At 51.5% G+C, this 24407-nt stretch overlaps 1 protein-coding gene across 2 annotated transcripts in view; it reads right to left on the reverse strand.

Moving 5' to 3' along the window:
* Positions 1–1022: 1022 nt before the first annotated feature.
* The window catches only part of LOC139230495 (GATOR2 complex protein WDR24-like), a 37195-nt gene continuing 13810 nt past the window's right edge, over positions 1023–24407 (reverse strand). For both annotated transcript variants that reach the window (XM_070862318.1, XM_070862320.1), the window contains exons 3-9: positions 21931–22108; positions 19529–20299; positions 15390–15514; positions 12125–12229; positions 8796–9133; positions 5208–5392; positions 1023–2267 (exon numbers count right to left, since the gene is read on the reverse strand). In XM_070862318.1, coding sequence (XP_070718419.1) covers positions 2099–2267; positions 5208–5392; positions 8796–9133; positions 12125–12229; positions 15390–15514; positions 19529–20299; positions 21931–22108 — 1871 coding nt within the window. In that variant the 3' untranslated portion in view covers positions 1023–2098. The remainder of the gene's footprint in view (positions 2268–5207; positions 5393–8795; positions 9134–12124; positions 12230–15389; positions 15515–19528; positions 20300–21930; positions 22109–24407) is intronic.

Genomic DNA, 24407 nt, shown 5'->3' on the forward strand with positions numbered 1-24407 from the left:
ATTTGAGGGGAAGCTGGATAAACACACGAGGGGGAAAGGAATAGAGGGATATGCTGATAGGGTGAGATGAAGAGGGGTGGGAGGGGGCTCGTGTGGAGCATAAACACTCAGTTGGGCCAAATGGGCTGTTTCTGTGCTGTATGTTCCATGTAACCTCTGGATATTAAAGATCCTGTGGCTCTATTTAGTGACTGGGGGTGGGGACCTTGGTGGATGTATATCTCCGGCCCGGGGGGGCACTGAGACCCATTGAAGCATCCGAGCTGCTGTAGGAGCTGAGACCAGCTCCAGGCCACGGACGGAATGGGAGTCCTCCCACCTCTGTGGGGTTCCGAAACCAGAAGAAGGTGCTGTGTAAACACCAACCTTTTCCCTTTTTTAGTTGCCTCTCCACTCATACTATCCCTTATAGTGGAGTTCTGAATGAACTCACTCTACTGGGCTATCACCCCTTGAATGAAAGTGCTTTCAGCCACTTCTGCACAGCTCCGATAGCTGGCTTCATATTCGCACTGGGCAGAGGGCGGGGATCGGGGTCAGAGGGCGGGGATCGGGGTCAGAGAGCAGGGATCAGGGCTTCAGCCTATTCCAGCTCCTTGGTTGGGGGGAGCGGAAGGAGGGAATTCATTTGTTTTCTTTGAGCTCCCCTCCCCCTCCCCCTCCCCCTCCCTGCTCCGACTGCAGACGGACTGGGTTTGATTATCTCCAGGCCTCTGCCACTCCAGGCTGGTCAGTAGGAGGCACGAGTGGACAACTGTCCCTCTGATATCCCCACCGTCGGTGGAAGAGCAAGGCCAGTTTCTAACCGGCGCAGAGCTAAGCTTGGGAACGCAATCCGATCTACAACCCCGCCCATCCAGGCACTGCTTTTCCAATGTGCTGGGCCATCACCCTGTATTTGATAATGTGTGGCTCCCCACCCTCTCCAACCCACCAAGAAGATTTTGTTCTTCTTTCCACCTAGCCCTCATTCCCTCCTGCCCCCCCCCCCCCACCACCACCCCCCCAAACAACAGCCTAGACAGTCCTGCCCAATGGCCATCATGGGCCCTTCCGTGGTTACCCTGCACACGTGAGCAGAACACAAATGTCCCCAAACAGCTTTAGTTTGCCTCTACGACCCGGCCCAGAACGGCACGTTCTTCCTCTCACACTCCAGTCCTTGTTGCCGAGACTGCGACTGCCAGTTGGACTCTCCCGGTTGAGGGAGCCCAACGCTTCTGGGTCCTCCCGAGGAGACCGCCACAAAGAATGACTTAGCAGAATGTTACAGTCCCACTCTATGCAACTTCGGAACAGAGGAGGCTGAGGGGAGACTTTATCGAGGTATATAAAGTGATGAGGGGCCTAGATATGATGGACAGGGAGGGCCCATTTCCCTTACCAGAGGGGGCGTAGATTTAAAGTAATTGGTAGAAGGTTTAGAGGGGAGTTGAGGAGAACTTTTTTCACCCAGAGGGCGGTGGGGGTCTGGAACTTGCTGCCCAAAAGGGTGGTAGAGGCAGAAACCCTCATCGCATTTTAAAAAGTGCTTGGATGTGCACTTGAAGTGCCGTAACCTGCAGGGCTACGGAAGATGGGATTAGGCTGGGCAGCTCTTTGTCGGCCGGCACGGACGCGATGGGCTGACGTTTGTGCGGTAGATTTCTATGATTCTATAAAGTGTTAGGTTGAGAGCCCTGTGTGTGGGGGGGTGGGGTAAATAGCCCTTCCTCATAATAATTGAAAGTAGAAGTTGTCCCTGTGAAGCGTGCTCAGTGCATGAATGATTTGTACTGGGGTGCACAGTGTCTAAAATCTGCCCACATTGTGGGTGTGTATCCACAGTGTCTGTTGCCGGGTGTTTGGGCAATGCACAAGTCTACCCAACAACAGGCCCCCCCCCCCCAGTTAAACGGTCCATTGCGTTTCGGTTCAGGAGCGAATCTCACTGGACGGGGGCACCCTGTGTAACTGGATTCCTTCCACTCTGCGTCTCTGTGCTGAAGCTGGCTGGCGCCAAGCGTCCCCGTACCCTGAAATCCTGGCCCGCTGTTGTGACGATGCCCGCCGGCGGTGCCCCGCGAGGGGTGGGTGGGGGAGGGGGCGAGCGCTCACGCTAGGTGTATTCACAGAGGTGCCCACATCCTGTCGGGCAGTGGGAGTGGTGCTGGAACCAGTCCATGACATGCTGGAGGTGCCCTCCGTGGGTACATCCCTGGCACCACACAAACAGCCCCTTCACTGCATGGTGGCATACCGCACAGGTGCTGGCTCCACGGCGACACCTAGCAACACAAAGACCACCAATCGTAAACAATAGATACACTTCCATTTCAGCGGATCAATAGACAACAACAACTTGCATTTATAGAGCGCCTCTAACATAGATTTCTATGATTCTGTAAAGTATTAAGTTGCGACCCCTGTAGTGGGGGGGGGGTGGTAAATAGCCCTTCCCCATAATAATTGAAAGCAGTAATTGTTCCTGTGAACCATTTATCTGGGGGCGGTGGGGGGAGGGGGGGGAAGCTGTTGTTGGGGAGACATGTCTGTTGCCCAAAGTGCTTCACGGGAGTGTTATCAGACAACACAAATAAATTTGACACCGAGCCACATAAGAAATTATGGCAGGTGACCAAAGGCTCAAAGAGGGAGGTTTTAAGGAGGAAAGAGAGGCGGAGAGGTTCAGGCAGGGAGTTCCAGAGCCTGGGGCCTAGGTAACAGAAGGCACGGCCACCAATGTTTGAAGATTATAGTCAGGGATGCTCAAGAGGGCAGAATTAGAGCGGGGGGGGGGGGGGCTGGAGAAGATTACAGAGATAGGGAGGGGCAAGGAGGGGATTACAGAGATAGGGGCAGGGGGGGTGGGGGGCTGGAGGACATTACAGAGATAGGGAGGGGCGAGGAGGGTATTAGAGATAGGGAGGGGCGAGGAGGGTATTAGAGATAGGGAGGGGCGAGGATGGTATTAGAGATAGGGAGGGGCGAGGCGGGGATTACAGAGATCAGGAGGGGCGAGGAGGAGATTAGAGATAGGGAGGAGCGAGGAGGGATTACAGAGATGAGGAGAGGTGAGGAGGGATTAGAAATAGGAAGAGGCGAGGAGGGATTACAGAGCTAGGGAAAGATGAGGAGGAGATTAGAGATAGGGAGGGGTGAGGAGAAGATTAGAGATAGGGAGGGGCAAGGAGGGGATTACAGAGATAGGGAGGGGCGAGGAGGGGATTACAGAGATAGGGAGGGGCGAGGAGAGATTACAGAGATAGGGAGGGGCGAGGAGAGATTAGAGATAGGGAAGGGCGAGGAGGAGATTAGAGATAGGGAGGGGTGAGGACCATGGAGGGATTTGTAAACCAGGATGAGAATTTTGAAATCGAGACGTTGCTTAACCTGCGGACAGACCCAACTCTCACCCCTCCCGCTGAGTGTTATCCACTTTGGTGGTAAAAACAGAGAGACAGACTATTATCTGAATGGTGACAGATTAGGAAAAGGGGAGGTGCAAAGAGACCTGGGTGTCATGGTACATCAGTCATTGAAGGTTGGCATGCAGGTGCAGCAGGCGGTTAAGAAAGCAAATGGCATGTTGGCCTTCATAGCAAGGGGATTTGAGTACAGGGGCAGGGAGGTGTTGCTACAGTTGTACAGGGCATTGGTGAGGCCACACCTGGAGTATTGTGTACAGTTTTGGTCTCCTAACCTGAGGAAGGACATTCTTGCTATTGAGGGAGTGCAGCGAAGGTTCACCAGACTGATTCCCGGGATGGCGGGACTGACCTATCAAGAAAGACTGGATCAACTGGGCTTGTATTCACTGGAGTTCAGAAGAATGAGAGGGGACCTCATAGAAACATATAAAATTCTGAAGGGGTTAGACAGGTTAGATGCAGGAAGAATGTTCCCAATGTTGGGGAAGTCCAGAACCAGGGGTCACAGTCTAAGGATAAGGGGTAAGCCATTTAGGACCGAGATGCGGAGGAACTTCTTCACCCAGAGAGTGGTGAACCTGTGGAATTCTCTACCACAGAAAGTTGTTGAGGCCAATTCACTAAATATATTCAAAAAGGAGTTAGATGAGGTCCTTACTGCTAGGGGGATCAAGGGGTATGGCGAGAAAGCAGGAATGGGGTACTGAAGTTGAATGTTCAGCCATGAACTCATTGAATGGCGGTGCAGGCTAGAAGGGCCGAATGGCCTACTCCTGCACCTATTTTCTATATTTCTATGTTTCTAAACCCAGTCATTCGTGAGGGTTTTGATCGAGTTGATGGGGAGAAACTGTTTCCACTGGCAGAAGGGTCGGTAACCAGAGGTCACAGATCTAAGATAATTGGTGAAAATACCAGTGGGGCGAGATGAGAATTGTTTTATCACAGCGAGTTGTTGTGATCTGGAACGCGCTGCCTGAAAGGGCGGTGGGAGCAGGTTCAATAGTAACATTCGAACGGGAATTAGATACAGTGGAGTAGAATGAGAGGTGATCTCATTGAAACATACAAGATTCTGAGGGGGATTGACAGGGTAGATGCTGAGAGGTTGTTGCCCCCTGTCTAGAACCAGGGGGCACAGTCTCAGGATAAGGGGTCGGCCATTTAAGACTGGGATGAGGAGGAATTTCTTCACTCAGAGGGTGGTGAATCTTTGGGATTCTCTGCCCCAGAGGGCTGTGGATGCTCAGTCGTTGAGTATATTCAAGGCTGAGATCGATAGATTTTTGGACTCTCGGGGAATCAAGGGATATGGGGATCGGGCGAGAAAGTGGAGTTGAGGTCGAAGATCAGCCATGGTCTTATTGAATGGTGGAGCAGGCTCGAGGGGCTGAATGGCCTACTCCTGCTCCTAATTCTTATGTTCGTATAAATACTTGAAAGTGAAAACTTGCAGGGTTACAGGGAACGAGCTGAGGAGTGGGACTAATTGGATCACTCTTTCAAAGAGCCAGCACAGGTATGATGGGCCGAATGGCCTCCTGTGCCGTATGATTCGATGACTCAACACTTTTTTTTGATGACACTGGGGAATGGGGTACTTGCCCATTTCGGGTAATCTAACCCGAATACCTTGTCCCAGGTACCCATTCAGGTCGGGACAGGCCCACGCCACCAGCGGCAGCTAAACTAGCGTGGAGCCACCCCCTCCACCACCCCCTCCCCCGCCCCGCCACAGGATGCAGCCAGCGAGCCAGCACCCGCCCACGCGAGAGAGCCGCCACGTATTTCACTCGCCTCTCGCACATCCAGCCGCGGGTGTTCATCGGCCGCTTGCAGTTGTTGCAGTTCACGTGCAAGGTCGTCGAGGCCTGGTTCAGGCAGTTGATGGATCTGCACGTGCTCAGTTTGATCACCTCGTTGGCCACGTTCCAAAGGCGGAAGCGTTGGAGCAGGTCGATGTAGGACATATACCAGTGCTCCTGGTGGGTATAAAGATAACGACACGTGTAACTCCGACTGATACACAATCACTATTACGTCAGCCAGTGGCTCAGTCAGTAGCGCCTTTCACGACCACCGGACGTCCCCAAGCGCTTTACAGCCAATGACGTACTTTTGAAGTATAGTCACTGTTGTAATGTGGGAAGCGCGGCAGTCAATTTGCGCACAGCAAGCTCCCACAAACAACAATGCGATAATGACCAGATAATCTGTTTTTAATAATGTTGATTGAGGGATAAATATTGGCCCCAGGACACCGGGAATAACTCCCCTGATCTTCTTCAAAATAGTGTCGCAGGATCTTTTACGTTCACTGAGTGTTTTGAGACGTCCAGTGGTCGTGAGAGGCGCTATAGAAATGCAAGTCTTTCTTTCAATCTAACCTCGAGTGTTGACTTCATTTCTGTCTCGATCACAGCCTCACAACACTCTGTGTGAACAAAATTGACTGGCCTCTGTTCTAGAATCATACAGCACAGAAGGAGGCCATTCAGCCCATCGTGCCAGTGCTGGCTCTTTGAAAGAGCGATCCCATTAGTCCCATCCCCCCCCCCCCCTCTTTCCCCATTGCCTTTCCCTTCAGATATTTATCCAATTCCCTTTTGAAAGTCACGATTGAATCTGCTCCCACCGCCCTTTCGGGCAGCGCGTTCCAGATCACAACAACTCGCTGTGTTTAAAAAAAAAAAAAAAAAATCTCCGATTTTCCCACCTGGATTTTTTGGTAGTTACTTTAAACCCGTGTCCTCTGGTTACCGACACTCCTGCCAGTGGGAACAGTTTCTCTCTATCTACTCTATAAAAAAAAAAACCCTCAGAATTTTGAACCCCTCGATCAAATCTCCCCTTAACCTTCTCTGCTCTTCGAAGAACAATCCCAGCTTTTCCAGTCTCTCCACATAATTCAAGTCCCTCATCCCTGGTACCTTTCTAGTGAATCCCCTCTGCACCCTCTCTAAGAACGTCACATCCTTCATAAAATGTGGTGCCCAGAAATTGACACAATATCTGAGGTCTAACCAGTGATTTATAAAGGTTCACCATAATGTCCTTGCTTTTGTACCTATATTTATACAGCCAAAGATCCTGTATGCTTTTTTAACAGCTTTATCAACTTATCGTGCCATCTTCAAAGATTTGTGTACGCAAAACCCCTTGTCTCTCTCTTCCTGCACCCCCATTAACATTTTACTATTTAATTTATATTGTCTCTCCTCATTCTTCCTAAATCGCTAACATTTAATCTTGAATCAATGGCCCCTCTGCTGCTCTGAACCGCCTGCTTCTAACTACCATGTCCCATCCTCGCATCATTTTTCAAAACTTCTATTCTATCGCTCCGTAATCTACGTTGCTCTATGGGAAGCATACCCAACTCTTCCGTCAGTCTGCGCTGAGGTCAAAGGTCGGTATGTAGCCCCTGCACCGCCCACTCATTCATTTTATCCCTAAGCTCTGGAATATCCTCCCTAAACCTCTCCGCCTCTCTTTCCTCCTTTAAGACGCTCCTTAAAACCTACCTCTTTGACCAACCCTTTGTCCTAATAGCTCCTTGTATGATGCAGTGTTAAATGTTGATTGATAACACTCCTGTAATATCACAGAATGCTTACAGCACAGAAGGAGGCCATTCGGCCCGTCGAGCCCGTGCCGGCTCTCTGCAAGAGCACTTCAGCCAGTCCCACTCCCCCGCCCTTTCCCCGGAGTTCTGCAAGTTTTTTTTCTACAGGTACTTCTCCAATTCCATTTTGAAAGCCACGATTGAGTCTGCCTCCACCACCCTCTCAGGCCGTGCATTCCAGATCCTAACCACTCGCTGGGTAAAAAAGTTTTCCTCATGTCGCCTTTGGTTCTCCTGCCCCTCACCTTAAATCTGTGTCCTCTGGTTCTTGACCCTTCCACCAATGGGAACTGTTTCTCTCTATCTACTCTGTCCGGACCCCTCATGATTTTGAACACCTCGATCAAATCTCCTCTCAGCCTTCTCTGCTCTAAGGAGAATAACCCCAGCTTCTCCAGTCTATCCACGTAACTGAAGTCCCTCATCCCTGGAACCTTTCTGGTCAATCTTTCTGCACCCACTCTAAGGCCTTCATATCCTTCCTAAAGTGTGGTGCCCAGAATTGGACACAGTACGCCAGTTGAGGCCGAATCAGTGTTTATAAAGGTTCATCATAACTTCTTTGCTTTTGTACTCTGTGCCTCTATTCATGAAGTCCAGGATCCCGTAAGCTTTTTAACTGCCTTCTCAACCTGCCCTGCCACCTTCAACGATTTGTGTACATATACCTCCAGGTATTTCTGTTCCTGCACCCGCTTTAGAATTGTACCCTTCAGTTTATATTGTCTCTCCTCATTGTTCCTACCAAAATGTATCACTTTGCACTTTTCTGTTACGTTTCATCTGTCACGTGCCCGCCCATTCCACCAGCCTGTCTATGTCCTCCTGAAGTCTATCGCTCTCCTCCTCACTGTTCACTACACTTCCAAGTTTTGTGTCATCTGCAAATTTTGAAATTGTGCCCTGTACACCCACATCCAAGTCATTAATATAGAAACATAGAAAATAGGTGCAGGAGCAGGCCATTCGGCCTTTCGAGCCTGCACCACCATTCAATATGATCATGGCTGATCATGCAACTTCAGTACCCCATTCCTGCTTTCTCTCCATACCCCTTGATCCCTTTAGCCGCAAGGGCCACATCTAACTCCCTTTTGAATATAGCCAATGAACTGGACTCAACAACTTTCTGTGGCAGAGAATTCCACAGGTTCACAATTCTCTGGGTGAAAAAGTTTCTCCTCATCTCGGTCCTATATGGCAATATATATCAAGAAAAGCAGTGGTCCTCGAACCGACCCGTGGGGAACACCAGTGTATACCTTCCTCCAGTCCGAACAAACGTTCACCACTACTCCCTGTTTCCTGTCGCTGAGCCAATTTTGTATCCAAGCTGTCACTATCCTTTTTATTCCATGGGCTTCAACTTTGCTGCAAGCCTATTATGTGGGACTTTGTCAATTGCCTTTTTGGAAGGCCATGTACACTGCATCAACCGCATTGCCCTCATCAGCCTGTTCACTCATCAAAAAACTCAACTAAGTTAGTTAGACGCGATTTGCCTTTAATAAATCCACACTTGTCCAAGTGACAGTTAATGCAGGAAAGTGGAGTTGAGGTAGAAGATCAGCCCTGATCTTATTGGATGGCGCAGCAGGCTTGAGGGGCCGAATGGCCGACTCCTGCTCCTATTTCTTATTTTCTTATGTCTTTTGTGAAGCCACTTGGGGCTTTTTCCTACAGTATATTGTACAAGAGTCGACGCATTCAGCAGGGAAGGGCAAGCTGGGGCGATTCACCCTGATCTTGTTTGGCCCTACCTGCGTCTGCTCATCGATTTCTTTCTTAATCCTGTCCCCGAGCACAATCAGGACAGATATGGCCATCTGCACGTCTCCCTGCTCGGCGTAGAAGCACATCATGTCGCGGACGATGGGGTTGAAGTAGGCGACGGAGAACCCGTGCTCGAACGGCGGCTGCGAGACCGAGACGAGGGAAATGCCCTCGGTGGGAGTCAGCGAGACGGAATCTGCCTCGTTGCCGCTGATGTGGGGCGAGTTCGTCTTGTCCTGGAAGTGGTCGAGGGCCGTCGGGTGGTCCAGGATTTCGTGCCGCAGCGGGAAGCCCTCCTGCGGGAGGATGAACTCGTGCTCTTCTCCTGAGGGAAAGAAAAACCCAATCGTGAATCCTCGACCACAGGACACTCCCCCTGCGTCCTCCAACACACTCCTGGCCGGCCGCCCACATTCCACCCTCCGTAAGCTAGAGCTGATCCAAAACTCAGCTGCCCGTGTCCTAACTCGCACCAAGTCCCGCTCACCCATCGCCCCTGTGCTCACCGACCTGCATTGGCTCCCGGTTAAGCAACGCCTCGATTTCAAAATTCTCATCCTTGTTTTCAAATCCCTCCATGACCTCGCCCCTCCCTATCTCTGTAATCTCCTCCAGCCTCACATCCCCCTAAGATCTCTGCGCTCCTCTCATTCTGCCCTCTTGAGCATCCCTGATTATAATCGCTCAACCATTGGTGGCTGTGCCTTGTGCTGCCTCGGCCCCAAGCTCTGGAACTCCCTCCCTAAACCTCTCCGCCTCTCTACCTCTCTTTCCTCCTTTAAGACGCTCCTTAAAACCTACCTCTTTGACTACTGCCTTAATTTCTTCTTATGTGGCTTGGTGTCAAGTTTATGTTTTATCTTAAAACATACTCGTGAAGCGCCTTGGGACATTTTACTACGTTAAAGGCGCTATATGAATACACGATGTTGCTGTTGTAGCTCGGTGGGTGGACACTTCCTGGTGTGGTACTGAGCAGGAAGATGCCGGGTCTAATTCCTGTCGTGGCTGAATTCGGCGAGCTCAGCCAGAACAGCAGGAGTAGGCCCCGATTGGCCTCTGCACATCCTGGGCTGCGCAGTGCGGAAAGAGCCAAGGTTCCTGCTCCTGATGGCTATCCAGTGAAGGATCAGGTATGTCTGTAAGGTTCCCCTAGAGTCAAACAACCTACCGGACACACACTCTATCCAGTCTCGAACATGAAGAATGACCATATGGAGGAGAGCTGGCGGTTTTGTGGAACCGGCACCCCAGTGTGGATCGGGGCGAAGAGGGGAGAAAATTCTCTATCTCATAGCTTCACTACAAGAGACAGTCCAACCTAAGCCAGTCTAAGGGTTTGCTAGAGTAGACGCAGAGAAGATGTTTCCACTTGTGCTTTTGGTGGTCATCTAGAACCCGGCCTTGCCGAGCTGGTCTCCAGTCGTCCTGGTTTACCCTTGCCACTGGATAAAGGCCTAGCTCTGCCAAGCCCGTGTGGTGGCTGCTGTGCAACGGTCACCACACGTTTAAAAAATCCACGCACAGGCATCTTCCACCCCCCTCAATTGGAGTTCAGGACTGGAACATCGGGTCCTTCATTGAAACATCTGTGAGCTCTTGTGGAAGCAAGTCGTGCTCATTCGAGGGACCGCCTATGATGATGATGAGAACCCGGCTCGATGGTTCCCTTTCCTAGCCCAGAAGCCGAGGCCAATACTGGCGCCCACTCCTGGCAACCTGACTTCGCATAGACCGGCCACTGAACCTGGGTGCTTTACATCGAATTTCACAGAATCATCGAATGGTTGCAGCACGGAAGGAGGCCATTCGGCCCGTCGAGCCCGTGACGGCTCTCTGCAAGAACACTTCAGCCAGTCCCACTCCCCCGCCCTTTCCCCATAGCCCTGCAAATTTGTTCCTTCAGGTACTTACCCAACTCCCTTTTGAAAGCCACAAATGAATCTGTCTCAGCCAGCGTATTCCCAATCCTAACTACTCACTGCGTAAACAAGTTTTCCCTCATGTCGCCTTTGGTTCTTTTGTCTTAAATCTCTGTCCTCTGCTTCCCGACCCTTCCACCAATGGGAACAGTTTCTCTCTATCTACTCTGTCCAGACCTCTCATGATTTTGAACACCTCGATCAAATCTCCTCTCAACCTTCTCTGCTCCAGGGAGAACAACCCCAGCTTCTCCAGTCTATCCACGTAACTGAAATCCCTCATCCCTGGAATCATTCTCGTAAATCTTTTCTGCACCCTCTCTAAGGCCTTCACATCCTTCCTAAAGTGCGGTGCCCAGAATTGGACACAGTACTCCAGTTGAGGCCGAACCAGTGTTTTATAAAGGTTCATCATAACTCCCTTGCTTTTGTACTCTATGCCTCTATTTATGAAGCCCAGGATAACCGTATCCTTTAACCGCTTTCTCAACCTGCCGTGCCACCTTCATCAATTTGCACACATACACCCGCAGCTCTCTCTGTTCCTGCACCCCCTTTAGGATTGTACCATTTAGTTTATATGTCCTCTCCTTATTCTTCCTACCAAAATGTATCACTTCGCACTTTTCTGCATTAAACTTCATCTGCCACGTGCCCGCCCATTCCACCAGCCTGTCTATGTCCCTTGAAGTCTATCACTATCCTCCTCACTGTTCATTATACTTCCAAGTTTTGTACCATCTACAAATTTTGAAATTGTGCCCTGTACACCCAAGTCCAAGTCATTAATATATATCAAGAAAAGCGGTGGTCCCAGTACCGACCCCTGGGGAACACCATTGTATACCTTCCTCCAGTCCGAAAAACAACTGTTCACCATTACTCCCTGTTTCCTGTCACTGAGCCAATTTACAGCACAGAAACAGGCCACTCGGCCCAACAGGTCCATACTGGGGTTTCTGCTCCACACCAGTCTCCTCCCACCCTCTTCATCCCACCCCATCAACATATCCTTCTATTCCTTTCTCCCTCATGTGTTTATGCAGCTTCCCCTTAAGTGCATCGATACTTTTCGCCTCAACCCCTCCCTGTGGCAGCGAGTTCCACATTCTCACCACTCTCTGGATAAAGACGTTTCTCCTGAATTCCCAAGTGGATTTATTAGTGACTATCTTACATTGATGATCCCTAGTTCTGGTCTCCCCCATAAGTGGAAACACCTTCTCTACAACGACCCTATCGAACCACTTCATAATCTGGAAGACCTCTATCAGGTCACCCCTCAGCCTTGTCTTCTCTCGAGAAAAGAGCCCCAGCCTGTGCAATCTTTCCTGATAGCTCGAACCTTCTGGCAGCAGCTGGAGCGAGGGGCTATTTCCCGGTCACTCACTCACCTGGTACATTTTCATGGTCGACGATGAAGAAGTCGTCTTCATCAGCTTCCCCATCGCCAAACAGATAATCTGCCGGGGCATCGCTGCCCTCCGTCTCCTCGTTCTCTGAAAGAATGGGAAATGCAGAGCCATGTTACTGGAATATAAAGCCCCTTCCATTCAGGCCTGAAAATGTTAAAAGGATTCAATAGGGTAGATAGAGAGAAACCGTTTCCTCTGGTGGGGGGGGAAGTCCAGAACAAGGAGGTTTAACCTTAAAATTAGAGCCAGGCCGTTCAGGGGTGATGTCAGGAAGCATTTCTTCACACAAAGGGTATTGGGAATCTGGAACTCTCTCCCCCGCAAAAAGCTATGGATGCTGGGTGTCGATTGGAGTTTTCAATACAGATCGATAGATTTTTTTTTAATCAGGAAAATAATATCAAGGGATATTGAGAAAAGGCGGGTGAATGGGGTTGAGGTGCATTCAGCTATGAACTCATCGAAAGGGACGAGGTTCTGAATGTTGAATGGTGGAACCGGCTCAAGGTTCTGAATGGCCTACTTTGGTTCCTAGGTCCCTCCGAGTCAGAAAGTTGTAGGTTCAAGTCCCACTCCAGAGACTTGAGCACAAAAATCTAGGCTGACACTCCCAGTGCAGTGCTGAGGGAATGCTGCACTGTTGGAGGTGCCGTCTTTCGGATGAGACATTAAACCGAGGCCCCGTCTGCTCTCTCAGGTGGACGTAAAAGATCCCATGACACTATATTGGTGTCCTGGCCAATATTTATCCCTCAATCAACGTAACAAAAGCAGATTATCTAGTCATTATCACATTGCTGTTTGTGGGAGCTTGCTGTGCGCAAATTGGCTGCCGAGTTTCCCACATTACCAGAGTGACTACACGTCAAAAAGTACTTCATTGGCTGTGAAGCGCTTTGCGATGTCCTGTGATGATGAAAGACACTGAGGGAGTGCTGCACTGTCAGAGGTACTAGCTTTGGGATGAGATGCTAAACCGAGGCCCTGTCTTCTTTCAAAGAAGTCTTTCTTTCTATGCAGGTATGCAGTGGGAAAAGGCAAGTTTGGGGCTGGTGTTCTGAAAGACTTGCATTTATATAGCGCCTTTCATGACCTTAGGACATCCCAAAGTGCTTTACAGCCAATGAAGTACTTTTGGAGTGTAGTACCTGTTGTAATGTGGGAAAGGCAGCAGCCAATTTGCGCACAGCAAGCTCCCACAAACAGCAATGTGATAATCTGTTTTAGTGATGTTGATTGAGGGATAAATATTGGCCAGGACACCGGGGATAACTCTCTGCTCTCCTTTGAAATAGTGCCATGGGACTCTAGTCACTGTTATAACATAAGCTAGGTGGGGAAATATTGAGCTTAAAGAATTATTAAGATTGAAACACATATGGGCAGAAATTGGGTTGCGTCCCGTTTGGGGGCGGTAACCAAGGGGAGGCGGAACTTACGGTGTCTGGTGTGGAAATCCCGTCCTGACCACGAACTTGCCGTTACAGGAAGCGGAGCACAATGTCGCTCGCTCCACCTTCCTTTGGGGCGGGCTCCCCGCGTAGGGCTGACGCATTTCAAAGCCCCTCCCCTTCCGTTAAAGGCCTCCGCCGGGCCACCAGGGCTGGGCAGTGTCGTGGACACAGCCCGGCGCTGAGGCGGAGTGCCGGGCTGCACGACCCCACGATGGCACAGCGGAACGGGCCGACCGGTGAGTCAGCCGTAGGCAACAAAAAAATGGCGCCGCACGCCGCAGCGCACCTGCCCCTTTAACTGCCGCCCCCGCCAGCGGAAGTCGGCCCGGGTCGGGCCGGCGCTGACATCGCCCGCCCCAGCCTCGCGGGGCACTGGCCAAATTCCACCGCATGGGCGGAAATGGGTCGGTGCACGCGGTGACGCGCTACCGTGTTCGCGCCTCCGCGAACTCGCACGCAATTTTCGCGGGAGCCAGTCGCGCCCCCACCCCGGAGGCACGATCGGGAGGCGCAGAGCTGGGGAATTTCGGCCCCGTAAGCTTTTACAACTCAGGCTTTACCTCACAGCAGGGGGCAGTGTGAGACTGCTGCAGTATAGCAGGGGCAATGAGCTGCTATGGGAGCATGCATCTACCGTTGTTCACAGCAAAGCTTATGGCTCGGGGAAAGCAATGATAGGAAGAAGTAACAGCATGGGGCCCCTCATCTCTGCCAATCGGTTCAAACAATTGGGGCGGTTATAAAACATCAGATAGTGCTGCATCCTGCAGGAAGTATAACCACAAAGAAAATGGTGTAAGGAAGCGATTGAATGATTTTTCTTAGTTAGAAAGAAAGTGACCTCTTGCTGCCTTTGAGACCCAGTGGCGTAAACAGGCTTGGAGAAGTCATCTTCACGGGCCCTCATTAAAACCCACACACATGAGCAATTAAGACGTGAAACTAATATGCGCTACTCTGTATGGGTGGTGTTTAAGATTAATGTGTTGTCAATAATCAATAAAGTGAATTATCAGACCTATTACAGGCTCTGGATTTACGAATCTGTTTGAAGAGTAAAGGGCCACAGAAGGTCCTTCTGTTTGTTAAAAACACACAGTCATTCTGAAACGAGCTGGATTCATAGAAATACAATTGGGGGAATAACATTTGGTATTCTGAGGGATTTGGGGGTCCTTGCACATGAATTAAAGAAAGTTAACATACAGGTACAGCAAGCAATTAGGAAGGCAGCCAATTTGCACACAGCAAGCTCCCACAAACAGCAACGTGATAATGACCAGATAATCTGTTTTTGTTATGTTGATTGAGGGATAAATATTGGCCCCAGGGAGAATTCCCCTGCTCTTCTTCAAAAGGGCAGATAGGGCCTCAGTTTAACATTTCATCAGAAAGATGGCATCTCTGACAGTGTAGTGCTCCCTGGGAGTGTCAGTCTAGATCTAGGTGCTCCAGTTCTGGAGTGAGACTTGTCTACACAACTGTCTAACTCAGAGGCAAGGGTGCTACCCACTGAGCCACAGCTGACACTTGGTGTTGTAAATCTTTGGCATTCTCTACCTCATAGGGCTGTGGATACTCAGCCAATGAGTAAATTCAAGATTGGGATCGATACATTTCTGGATATGAAGAGAATCAAGGGATATGGGGATTGGGTTGGAAAGTGGAGTTGAGGTCGAAGATCAGCCATGATCTCATTGAATGGCGGAGCAGGCTCGAGGGGCCGTATGGCCGACTCCTGCTCCTAATTCTTAGGTTCGAATGAATAAAGCCCCCACATATCTTAGTACCTTCGTTGGTTTGCAGTAAGGTGATGGTTGAATCCAGGGGTAAGCTGTCCTGCCGGTTCTCCATTCGGGCCCGCTCCAGTTTGACTTCACTTCCTAACGCTGTCGTACTATCTTTCATAGTAAAGCTGCAGAGAGGAGGGTGGGGAAGAGGAGAGGAGAGAATCAGCAGTCAATCCTCGACAACCCTGAACAATGTACTCCACGGCAGATGGTGCAAAACCAGAGCCCGGGGTCAGTACAGCGAGCGTGCCCAAACTGACGGGGCGACTCGCGATGATGTGGTGCCTTACCATGCTGTAAACTCCCAAACACTTCATGCAATGAATTCCATATTGAGGGGGTTGACTTATGAGGAAAGGTTGAGGAGGTTGGGCCTCTACTCATTGGAATTCAGAAGAATGAGAGGCGATCTTATCGAAACGTATAAGATTATGAGGGGGCTTGACAAGGTGAATGCAGAGAGGATGTTTCCACTGATGGGAGAGACTAGAACTAGAAGGCATGATCTTAGAATAAGGGCCGCCAATTTAAAACAGATGAGGAGAAATGTCTTCTCTCAGAGGGTTGTAAATCTGTGGAATTCGCTGCCTCAGAGAGCTGTGGAAGCCGGGTCATTGAATAAATTTAAGACAGAGATAGACAGTTTCTTAACCGATAAGGGAATAAGGGGGCGGGCAGGGAAGTGGAGCTGAGTCCATGATCAGATCAGCCATGATCGTTTTAAATGGCAGTGCAGGCTCGAAGGGCCTACTCCTGCACCTATTTTCTATGTTTCTATGTTATCGCTGTTCCTCGGGCAAAACACAGCCACCATTCTGCCCCCCGCAACTTCCCGGAAACAGTAATGATCCAGCGAATGGGTTTCCGCTGGTGTTGGCTACGGGCTGAATGTTGGCCAGCACATGGGGAGCTGCCTGCTCTTCGAACATCCACATGAACCACCCCACCAGGTAGATGGGGGTCTCGGTTTAACATCTCATCTGAACAACACCTCACCTGGCAGTGCGGCACTCCCTCACCACTGCACCGTCTAGATTATAGAATCATAGAATGATACAGCACACAACGAGGCCATTCGGCCCATCGTGCCTGTGCCAGCTCTTTAAAAGAGCGATCCCATTAGTCCCAGTCCCCTGCTCTGTCCTCAGAGCCCCGCTACCTTTATCCCTTCAAGTATTTATCCAATTCTCCTTTTGAAAGCTACCATTGAATTTGCTTCCATCACCCTCTCAGGCAGTGCAGTCCAAATCGGATTGAGGAGATTGAGCCTAGTCTCTCAGGATTTAGAAGAATGAGAGGTGATCTCATTGAAACACAAGAGTCTGAGGGGGCTTGACAGGGTAGATGCTGAGAGGTTGTTTCCCCCTGGTTGGAGTGTCTAGAACCAGGGGGCATAGTCTCAGGATAAGGGGTTGGCTATTGAAGACTAAGATGAGGAGGAATTTCTTCTCTCAGAGGGTTGTGTATCTTTGGAATTCTCTACCCCAGAGGGCCATGGATGCTCAGTCGTTGAGTATATTGATGGTTGAGATCAATGGATTTTTGGGCTCTGGGGGAAATCAAAGGATATGGGGACAGTGCAGGAAAGTGGAGTTGAGGTAAAAGATCAGCCATGATCTCATTGAAGACTCGAGGGGTCTTATGGCCTACTCCTGTTCCTAATTCTTATGTTGACCACTCGCTTTGTAAAAAAAGAATGGTTCCTCGTGTCGCCTCTGGTTCTTGTGCTCGAGTGTGGGGCTCGAACACACAACCTTTAGACCCAGGGGTGAGGTTCCTGCCATCCCCTGCTGTACTGAGTCAAACATGTCTGGGGAGCATCAACCCTGGAGCGAGTCCAGGGCACATGACTGCGACAGCCAATCACGGTTGCTGCACTCAGCAGGATGTCAGGGTCAGTGCCACCATCTCATCGGCACCATGGCAACTGGTGCTGCGTTTCCGTAGAAACACCTGGGGAAAACTGCATTTTCCTTGTCCAGTTTACATTTGAAAATGTAAAATCATGCTTTTTGGATCATGATGACTGTGTAAGTTATTGCTTGGACTTAATCCCAGAATGGAGAATTAGTGTGAGCAAAATATATTGTACATCTGTGATAAACAAATTCTTGCATTTCTATAGAGCCTTTCACAAACACCAGATGTCCCAAAAAGCTCTATCTAGCCAATGAAGTACTTTTTGAAGTGTAGTCATGTAGCAGCCAATTTGCGCACAGCAAGCTCCCGCAAACAGCAATGTGATAATGACCAGGTAATCTGATTTTTTGTTATGATGATTGAGAGGTAAATATCGGCTCCGTACACCGGGGATAACTTCCCTGCTCTTCTTCGAAATAGTGTCATGGGATCATTGACATCCACCTGAGAGAGCAGACGGGGCCTCAGTTTAATGTCTCATCCAAAAGACGGCACCAATGACAGTGTGGCACTCCCCTGGGTATGTCAGCCTGGATTTATGTGCTCAAGTCTTTGGAGTGGGACTTGAACCCACAACCTTCTGACTGAGAAGCAAGAGTGCTGCCCACTGAGCCACAGCTGTATGCACATATGTACTGCCTGTTACATGTATTTAGTATGCTGTGCTTATTCTACGTTGCGTTTTGTAAAGTATGTTGTAGCAATGTTGTTTGTGATACAGGGTATGTACGGTGTACCTCCTGACTCGACTATTCCAATGCTCTCTTGGCCACCCTCCTATCTTCCACTCGATGTACACTTAGACTTATCCATTTACCCCTAGACTAAAAGGTAGTCTCCGCCTCTGCCTCTGCTCTTCTGCTGCTGAAACCCTCATCCCGGCCTTTGTTACCGCTAGACTTCACTACTCCAATGCACTCCTGGCTGGCCTCCCACCTTCCACCCAACGTAAACTGCAGGTGATCCAAAACTCGGCTGCCCGTGTCCTAACTCGCACCAAATCCCGCTCACCCATCACCCCTGTGCTCACTGACCTACTTTGGCTTCCGGTTAAACAACGCCTCGATTTTAAAATTATCATCCTTGTTTACAAATCCCTCCATGGCCTCACCCTTCCCTATCTCTGTAATCTCCTTCAGCCTCTCAACCCCCCCGAGATGTCTGCGCTCCTCCAATTTTGGCCTTTTGGGAATCCCCGATTTCCATCGCTCAACCATTGGTGGCCGTGCCTTCAGCTGCCTAGGCCCCAAGCTCTGGAACTCCCTCCCTAAACCTCTCCACCTCTCTCTCCTCCTTTAAGACGCTCCTTAAAACCTACCTCTTTGACCAAGCTACTGGTCATCTGTCCCAATATCTCCTTAGATGTTTCGGTGTCAAATTCTGTCTGAGTATATACTCCTGTGACATTTTACTAGTTAAAAGTGCTGTATAAATGCAAGTTGTTCTGATTTAGGATTTACCTGAGAACAGCACTGCCCATAACTCGGAGTCACATTTTTGTGAAGCGCCTTGGGATGTTTTGCTACGCTAAAGGTGCTATAGAAATGCAAGTTGTTGTTGTGTCTGTAATGGTGTGACGGTGTTTGGTGTGACGGTGTTTGGTGTGACGGTGTTTGTTGTGACGGTATATGGTGTGACGATGTTTGGTGTGACGGTGTTTGGTGTGACGATGTTTGGTGTGACGGTGTTTGGTGTGACGATGTTTGGTGTGACGATGTTTGTTGTGACGGTGTTTGGTGTGACGATGTTTGGTGTGACGGTATATGGTTTGACGATGTTTGGTGTGACGGTGTTGGTGTGACGGTGTTTGGTGTGACGGTATATGGTGTGACGGTGTGACGGTGTTTGGTGTGACGGTGTTTGGTGTGACGGTGTTTGGTGTGACGGTGTTTGGTGTGACGGTATATGGTGTGACGGTATATGGTGTGACGGTGTTTGGTGTGACGGTGTTTGGTGTGACGGTGTTTGGTGTGACGGTGTTTGGTGTGTCGATGTTTGGTGTGACGGTGTTTGGTGTGACGGTATATGGTGTGACGGTGTTTGGTGTGACGATGTTTGGTGTGACGGTGTTTGGTGTGACGGTGTTTGGTGTGACGGTATATGGTGTGACGGTGTTTGGTGTGACGATGTTTGGTGTGCATGTGATGTATGTTGCACGGTATGAAGCGTGTGTGAGGGTGGGCTGACGGAGCGCCAGTCGCCCCCCAGATACACTGTACCTGCTGAGCGGGTGAGCCACTTTGCCGGCGCCCGGCACCATGTTGCCGGTGGCCGCCGGCCCGGCGTAGATGATCTTCAGCATGGTCCAGATCTGGGCCACCTGGTAGCGCCGCAGCTCACGGGCGACGGCGGCGTTGCGGTCACACAGCTCGGGCAGCGGCCCGCCGCTCAGGCAGTAGCGCCGGGCCGTCTTGGCGAAGCCGTCGGTGGAGGCGGCGCCCGGCTGGCTCTCGAAGACGCTGAGGGCGCTCGCCACGTTGGTGAACTGTTCGGCCGGGTCTTGCCGGCGGATGAAGAAGAAGGGGTAGCGGCGGTCGGGGCCGTAGGACTTGCGGTGCGACTCGGCCGGGCACAGGCCCTCCTTCAGGGCGAAGGCCACATCGCCGAACAGGCTGACGCACAGCCCCTCCGGCACCGCCTGGCTGGCCGGCCGCCGGGCGTCCTTGAAGAAGTGGTGGTAGAGGGTGCTGTCCTTGGAGCCGGACAGCAGGTAGTGGGGGTCGTGGGCGTGGCGCCAGGCGATGCCCGTGGTGACATCCTTGTGCTCCTCGAACATGGCAAAGGGCACGTAGGGCCGGCGCACGTCCCAAACGTAGATGTTGTGGTCGACCATCATGGAGCAGGTGGCGATGTGGTGCTTGCGGTCCGGGCGCCACAGCACGTGGGCCACGGAGGCGATGGTCTGCACGCAGTACGTCTCCCTGGCCTTGTAACCCGTCAGGTCCCATACCTTCACCATCTTGTCCCGGCCACCTGTCACCAAACAGCCCCTGCAGGACAAACGCAAAGGCATCAATACCGGCCCAACCAGCAAGGCCCGCGTTGCTCGGCCCCAGATCCAGCCAGACTTTCCCTCCCAGACCCGGGCTGGGACACTGAAGCCAGTTGCAGCAACCCTGGCTGCAGTTCGATGGTTTTGTGCCAGGATCCCACTGGATGGCGGAACAGGCTCGAGGGGCTGAGTGGCCTCCTCCTGCTCCTATCTTGCTCAATCCTTGGAGAGTACCAGCAGGGCCCAGTTCTTTTGTTTGAAGACACTTTAGGCAGTAAAAGGAAGAAAGACGTACATTTATATAGCGCCTTTCATGACCACCGGATGTCTCAAAGCACTTTACAGCCAATGAAGTACTTTTGAAGTGTGGTCACTGTTGTAATGTGGGAAACGCGGCAGCCAACTTGCGCAAAGCAAGCTCCCACAAACAGCGATGTGATAATGACCCAGATCATTTGTTTCTAGTGACACTGATCGAGGGATCAATATTGGCCAGGACACCGGGGATAACTCCCCTGCTCTTCTTCAAAATATTGTCACAGGATCTTTCATGTCCACCTGAGAGAGCAGACGGGGCCTCGGTTTAACGTCTCGTCTGAGAGACAGCACCTCCGACAGTGCAGCACTCCCTCAGCTCTGCACTGGGAGTGTCAGCCTGGATTTATGTGCTCAGGTCCCTGGAGTGGGACTTGAACCCACAACTGTCTGACTCAGAGACGAGGGTACCTACTGGCTGACACATAGCAGGTCTGAAGACTTGTACACAAAGAACTATCGCCGACCCGGAAAGTTCCCCACCCCCTCCCACAGTTTTACTCGCTGAATAATCTTTGCCGGTGACAGAACAGCACTGTCTGATGTTGTACCAACCAACAGGAAGGCAAATGGAATGTTGGCCTTTATTGCAAGGGGGATAGAGTATAAAAGCAGAGAAGTCCTGCTACAACTGTACAGGGTATTGGGGAGGCCACATCTGGAGTACTGCGTACAGTTTTGGTCTCCGTATTTAAGGAAGGATATACTTACATTGGTGGCCGTTCAGAGATGGTTCACTCGGTTGATTCCGGAGATGAAGGGGTTGACTTATGAAGATAGGTTGAGCAGGTTGGGCCTATACACATTGGAGTTTAGAAGAATGAGGTGATCTTATCGAAACACTTAAGATAATGAGGAGGCCCGACAAGGTGGATGCAGAGAGGATATTTCCACTCATAGGGAAAACTAAAACTAGGGGACATAGTCTCAGAATAAGGGGCCGCCCATTTAAAACAGAAATGAGGAGGAATTTCTTCTCTCAGAGGGTTGTAAATCTGTGGAATCCTCTGCCCCAGAGAGCTGTGGAGGCTGGGACATTGAATATATTTAAGGCAGAGATAGACAGATTTTTGAGCGATAAGGGGAGTGAAGGGTTATGGGTAGTGGGCAGGGAAGTGGAGCTGAGCCTATGATCAGATCAGCCGTGATCGTATTGGATGGCGGAGCAGGCTCGAGGGGCCGAATGGCCAACTCCTGCTCCTATTTCTTGTATTCTATACTGAATCGTGTATCCATGTGCACGTTGGTGTGGCGCTTGTGTACCTGTGCGGTGTCTCTGTGCGCGCGCGCTCCTCGCTACCTCGCCGGTCCTACCTGTCGTCCGGGTGCCAGTCACAGGAGAAGACAGGCCCGTTGTGCGCCGTGAACATGCGCTCGCAGCGGTCCGGCCTCCGCATGTCCCACAGCTGCACGTTGCCGTTCTCGAAGGTGGCGGCGAAGGTGAAGAAGTCTCGCACGCTGAAGTGGACGTCCCGCACGCTCTCCGACTGACCTGCAGGGGGCAGCGCACCACAGTAAAGGCACGGGCGGCGGCCGGGGCAGATGGGAGGTGGGGCAGGGAGGGGCTTCAGGCTAACACAGGGGGCCAGAGCTTTACCCTCCGTGTAACCGGACAACTGACCAGCCAACGGCTTGAAGCAGACCCTCGGCCTACAGGCGAGGTACTTGTTGGAAGTGCAGTCACTGTTGTAATGTGGGAAATGCGGCAGCCAATTTGCGCACAGCAAGCTCCCACAAACAGCAATGTGATAATGACCCAGATCATCTCATTTTTTTTTGTGACGTTGATTAAGGGATAAATATTGACCAGGACACTGGGGATAACTGCACTGCTCTTCTTTGGAATAGTGCCGTGGGATCTTTTACTACTAGTAGTTTGTTGAGGGATAAATATTGGCCAGGATACCGGGGAGAAACGCCCCTGCCCTGGGATCTTTTATGTCCACCCGAGACAGCAGACGGAGCCTCAGTGTGAAAGAAGGCACCTCCAACACTGCAGCACACCCTCAGTACTGTACTGGGGGATGCCGGACTAGATTATGAGAGCCAACAATGCAAATTAAGATTTCTCCTGGTATACTTGACCCCCAGCCCTTCCCCGAGATAGGTTTTTAGGTTTCAAAGAGTGTCTCAAAAGAGAAGAGCGATGTAGAGATACGGAATTCCAGAGCTTAGGGCCTGAACGGCTGAATGCACGGCCACCAATGGTGGAACGATGGAAGTGGGCGAAGCTCAAGAGGCCAGAGCTGGAGAAGGGTAGATATCTCGGGGGGGGGGGGGGGGGTTATGGGGCTGGAGGGGATTACAGAGATAGGGAGGGGCGAGGCCACGGAGGGATTTGATAACAAGGACGAGGATTTTAAAATCGAGGCGTTGCTTAACTGCTTAATTAGGTCAGCGATGGGTGAGCGGGACTTGGTGCGAGTTAGGACATGGGGCAGCGAGCACAGGGGGTGATGGGTGAGCGGGACTCGGTGCGAGTTAGGACACGGGGCAGCGAGCACAGGGGGTGATGGGTGAGCGGGACTCGGTGCGAGTTAGGACACGGGGCAGCAAGCACGGGGTGATGGGTGAGTGGGACTCGGTGCGAGTTAGGACACGGGTAGCGAGCACAGGGGGTGATGGGTGAGCGGGACTCGGTGCAAGTTAGGATATGGGCAGCGAGCACAGGGGTGATGGGTGAGCGGGACTCGGTGCAAGTTAGGATATGGGCAGCGAGCACAGGGGGTGATGGGTGAGCGGGACTCGGTGCGAGTTAGGACATGGGAAGCGAGCACAAGGTGATGTGTGAGCGGGACTTGGTGCAAGTTAGGACACGGGTAGCAAGCACGGGGTGATGGGTGAGCGGGACTCAGTGCGAGTTAGGACACGGGTAGCGAGCACAGGGGGTGATGGGTGAGGGGGCTCGGTGCGAGTTAGGACACGGGTAGCGAGCACAGGAGTGATGGGTGAGCGGGACTCGGTGCGAGTTAGGATATGGGCAGCGAGCACAGGGGGTGATGGGTGAGCGGGACTCGGTGCGAGTTAGGACACGGGTAGCGAGCACAGGGGTGATGGGTGAGCGGGACTCGGAGCGAGTTAGAACACGGGCAGCGAGCACAGGGGTGATGGGTGAGCGGGATTTGGTGCGAGTTAGGACATGGCAGTGAGCACAGGGGTGATGGGTGAGCGGGACTGGGTGCGAGTTAGGATATGGGCAGCAAGCACCGGGGGGTGATGGGTGAGCGGGACTCGGTGCGAGTTAGGACATGGGCAGCGAGCACCGGGGGGTGATGGGCGAGCGGGACTCGGTGTGAGTTAGGACACGGGGCAGCGAGCACAAGGTGATGGGTGAGTGGGACTCAGTGCGAGTTAGGACATGGGGCAGCGAGCACAGGGGGTGATGGGTGAGCGGGACTCGGTGCGAGTTAGGACACGGGCAGCGAGCACAGGGGTTGATGGGTGAGCGGGACTCAGTGTGAGTTAGGACACGGGGCAGCGAGCACCGGGGGGTGATGGGTGAGCGGGACTCAGTGTGAGTTAGGACACGGGGCAGCGAGCACGGGGGGTGATGGGTGAGCGGGACTCAGTGTGAGTTAGGACACGGGGCAGCGAGCACAAAGTGATGGGTGAGTGGGACTCGGTGCGAGTTAGGACACGGGCAGCGAGCACAGGGGTTGATGGGCGAGCGGGACTTGGTGCGAGTCAGGATATGAGTTTTGGATGAGCTGGAGATTATGGAGGGGAAAGATGGCCGGCCGTCCTTGGTTGCGTTGGATTAGTCAAGTTTGGAGGTAAGAAAGGCGTGGATG

Source organism: Pristiophorus japonicus, chromosome 19 (genome assembly GCF_044704955.1).
Source record: "Pristiophorus japonicus isolate sPriJap1 chromosome 19, sPriJap1.hap1, whole genome shotgun sequence".
NCBI classification, from domain to species: Eukaryota; Metazoa; Chordata; class Chondrichthyes; family Pristiophoridae; genus Pristiophorus; species Pristiophorus japonicus.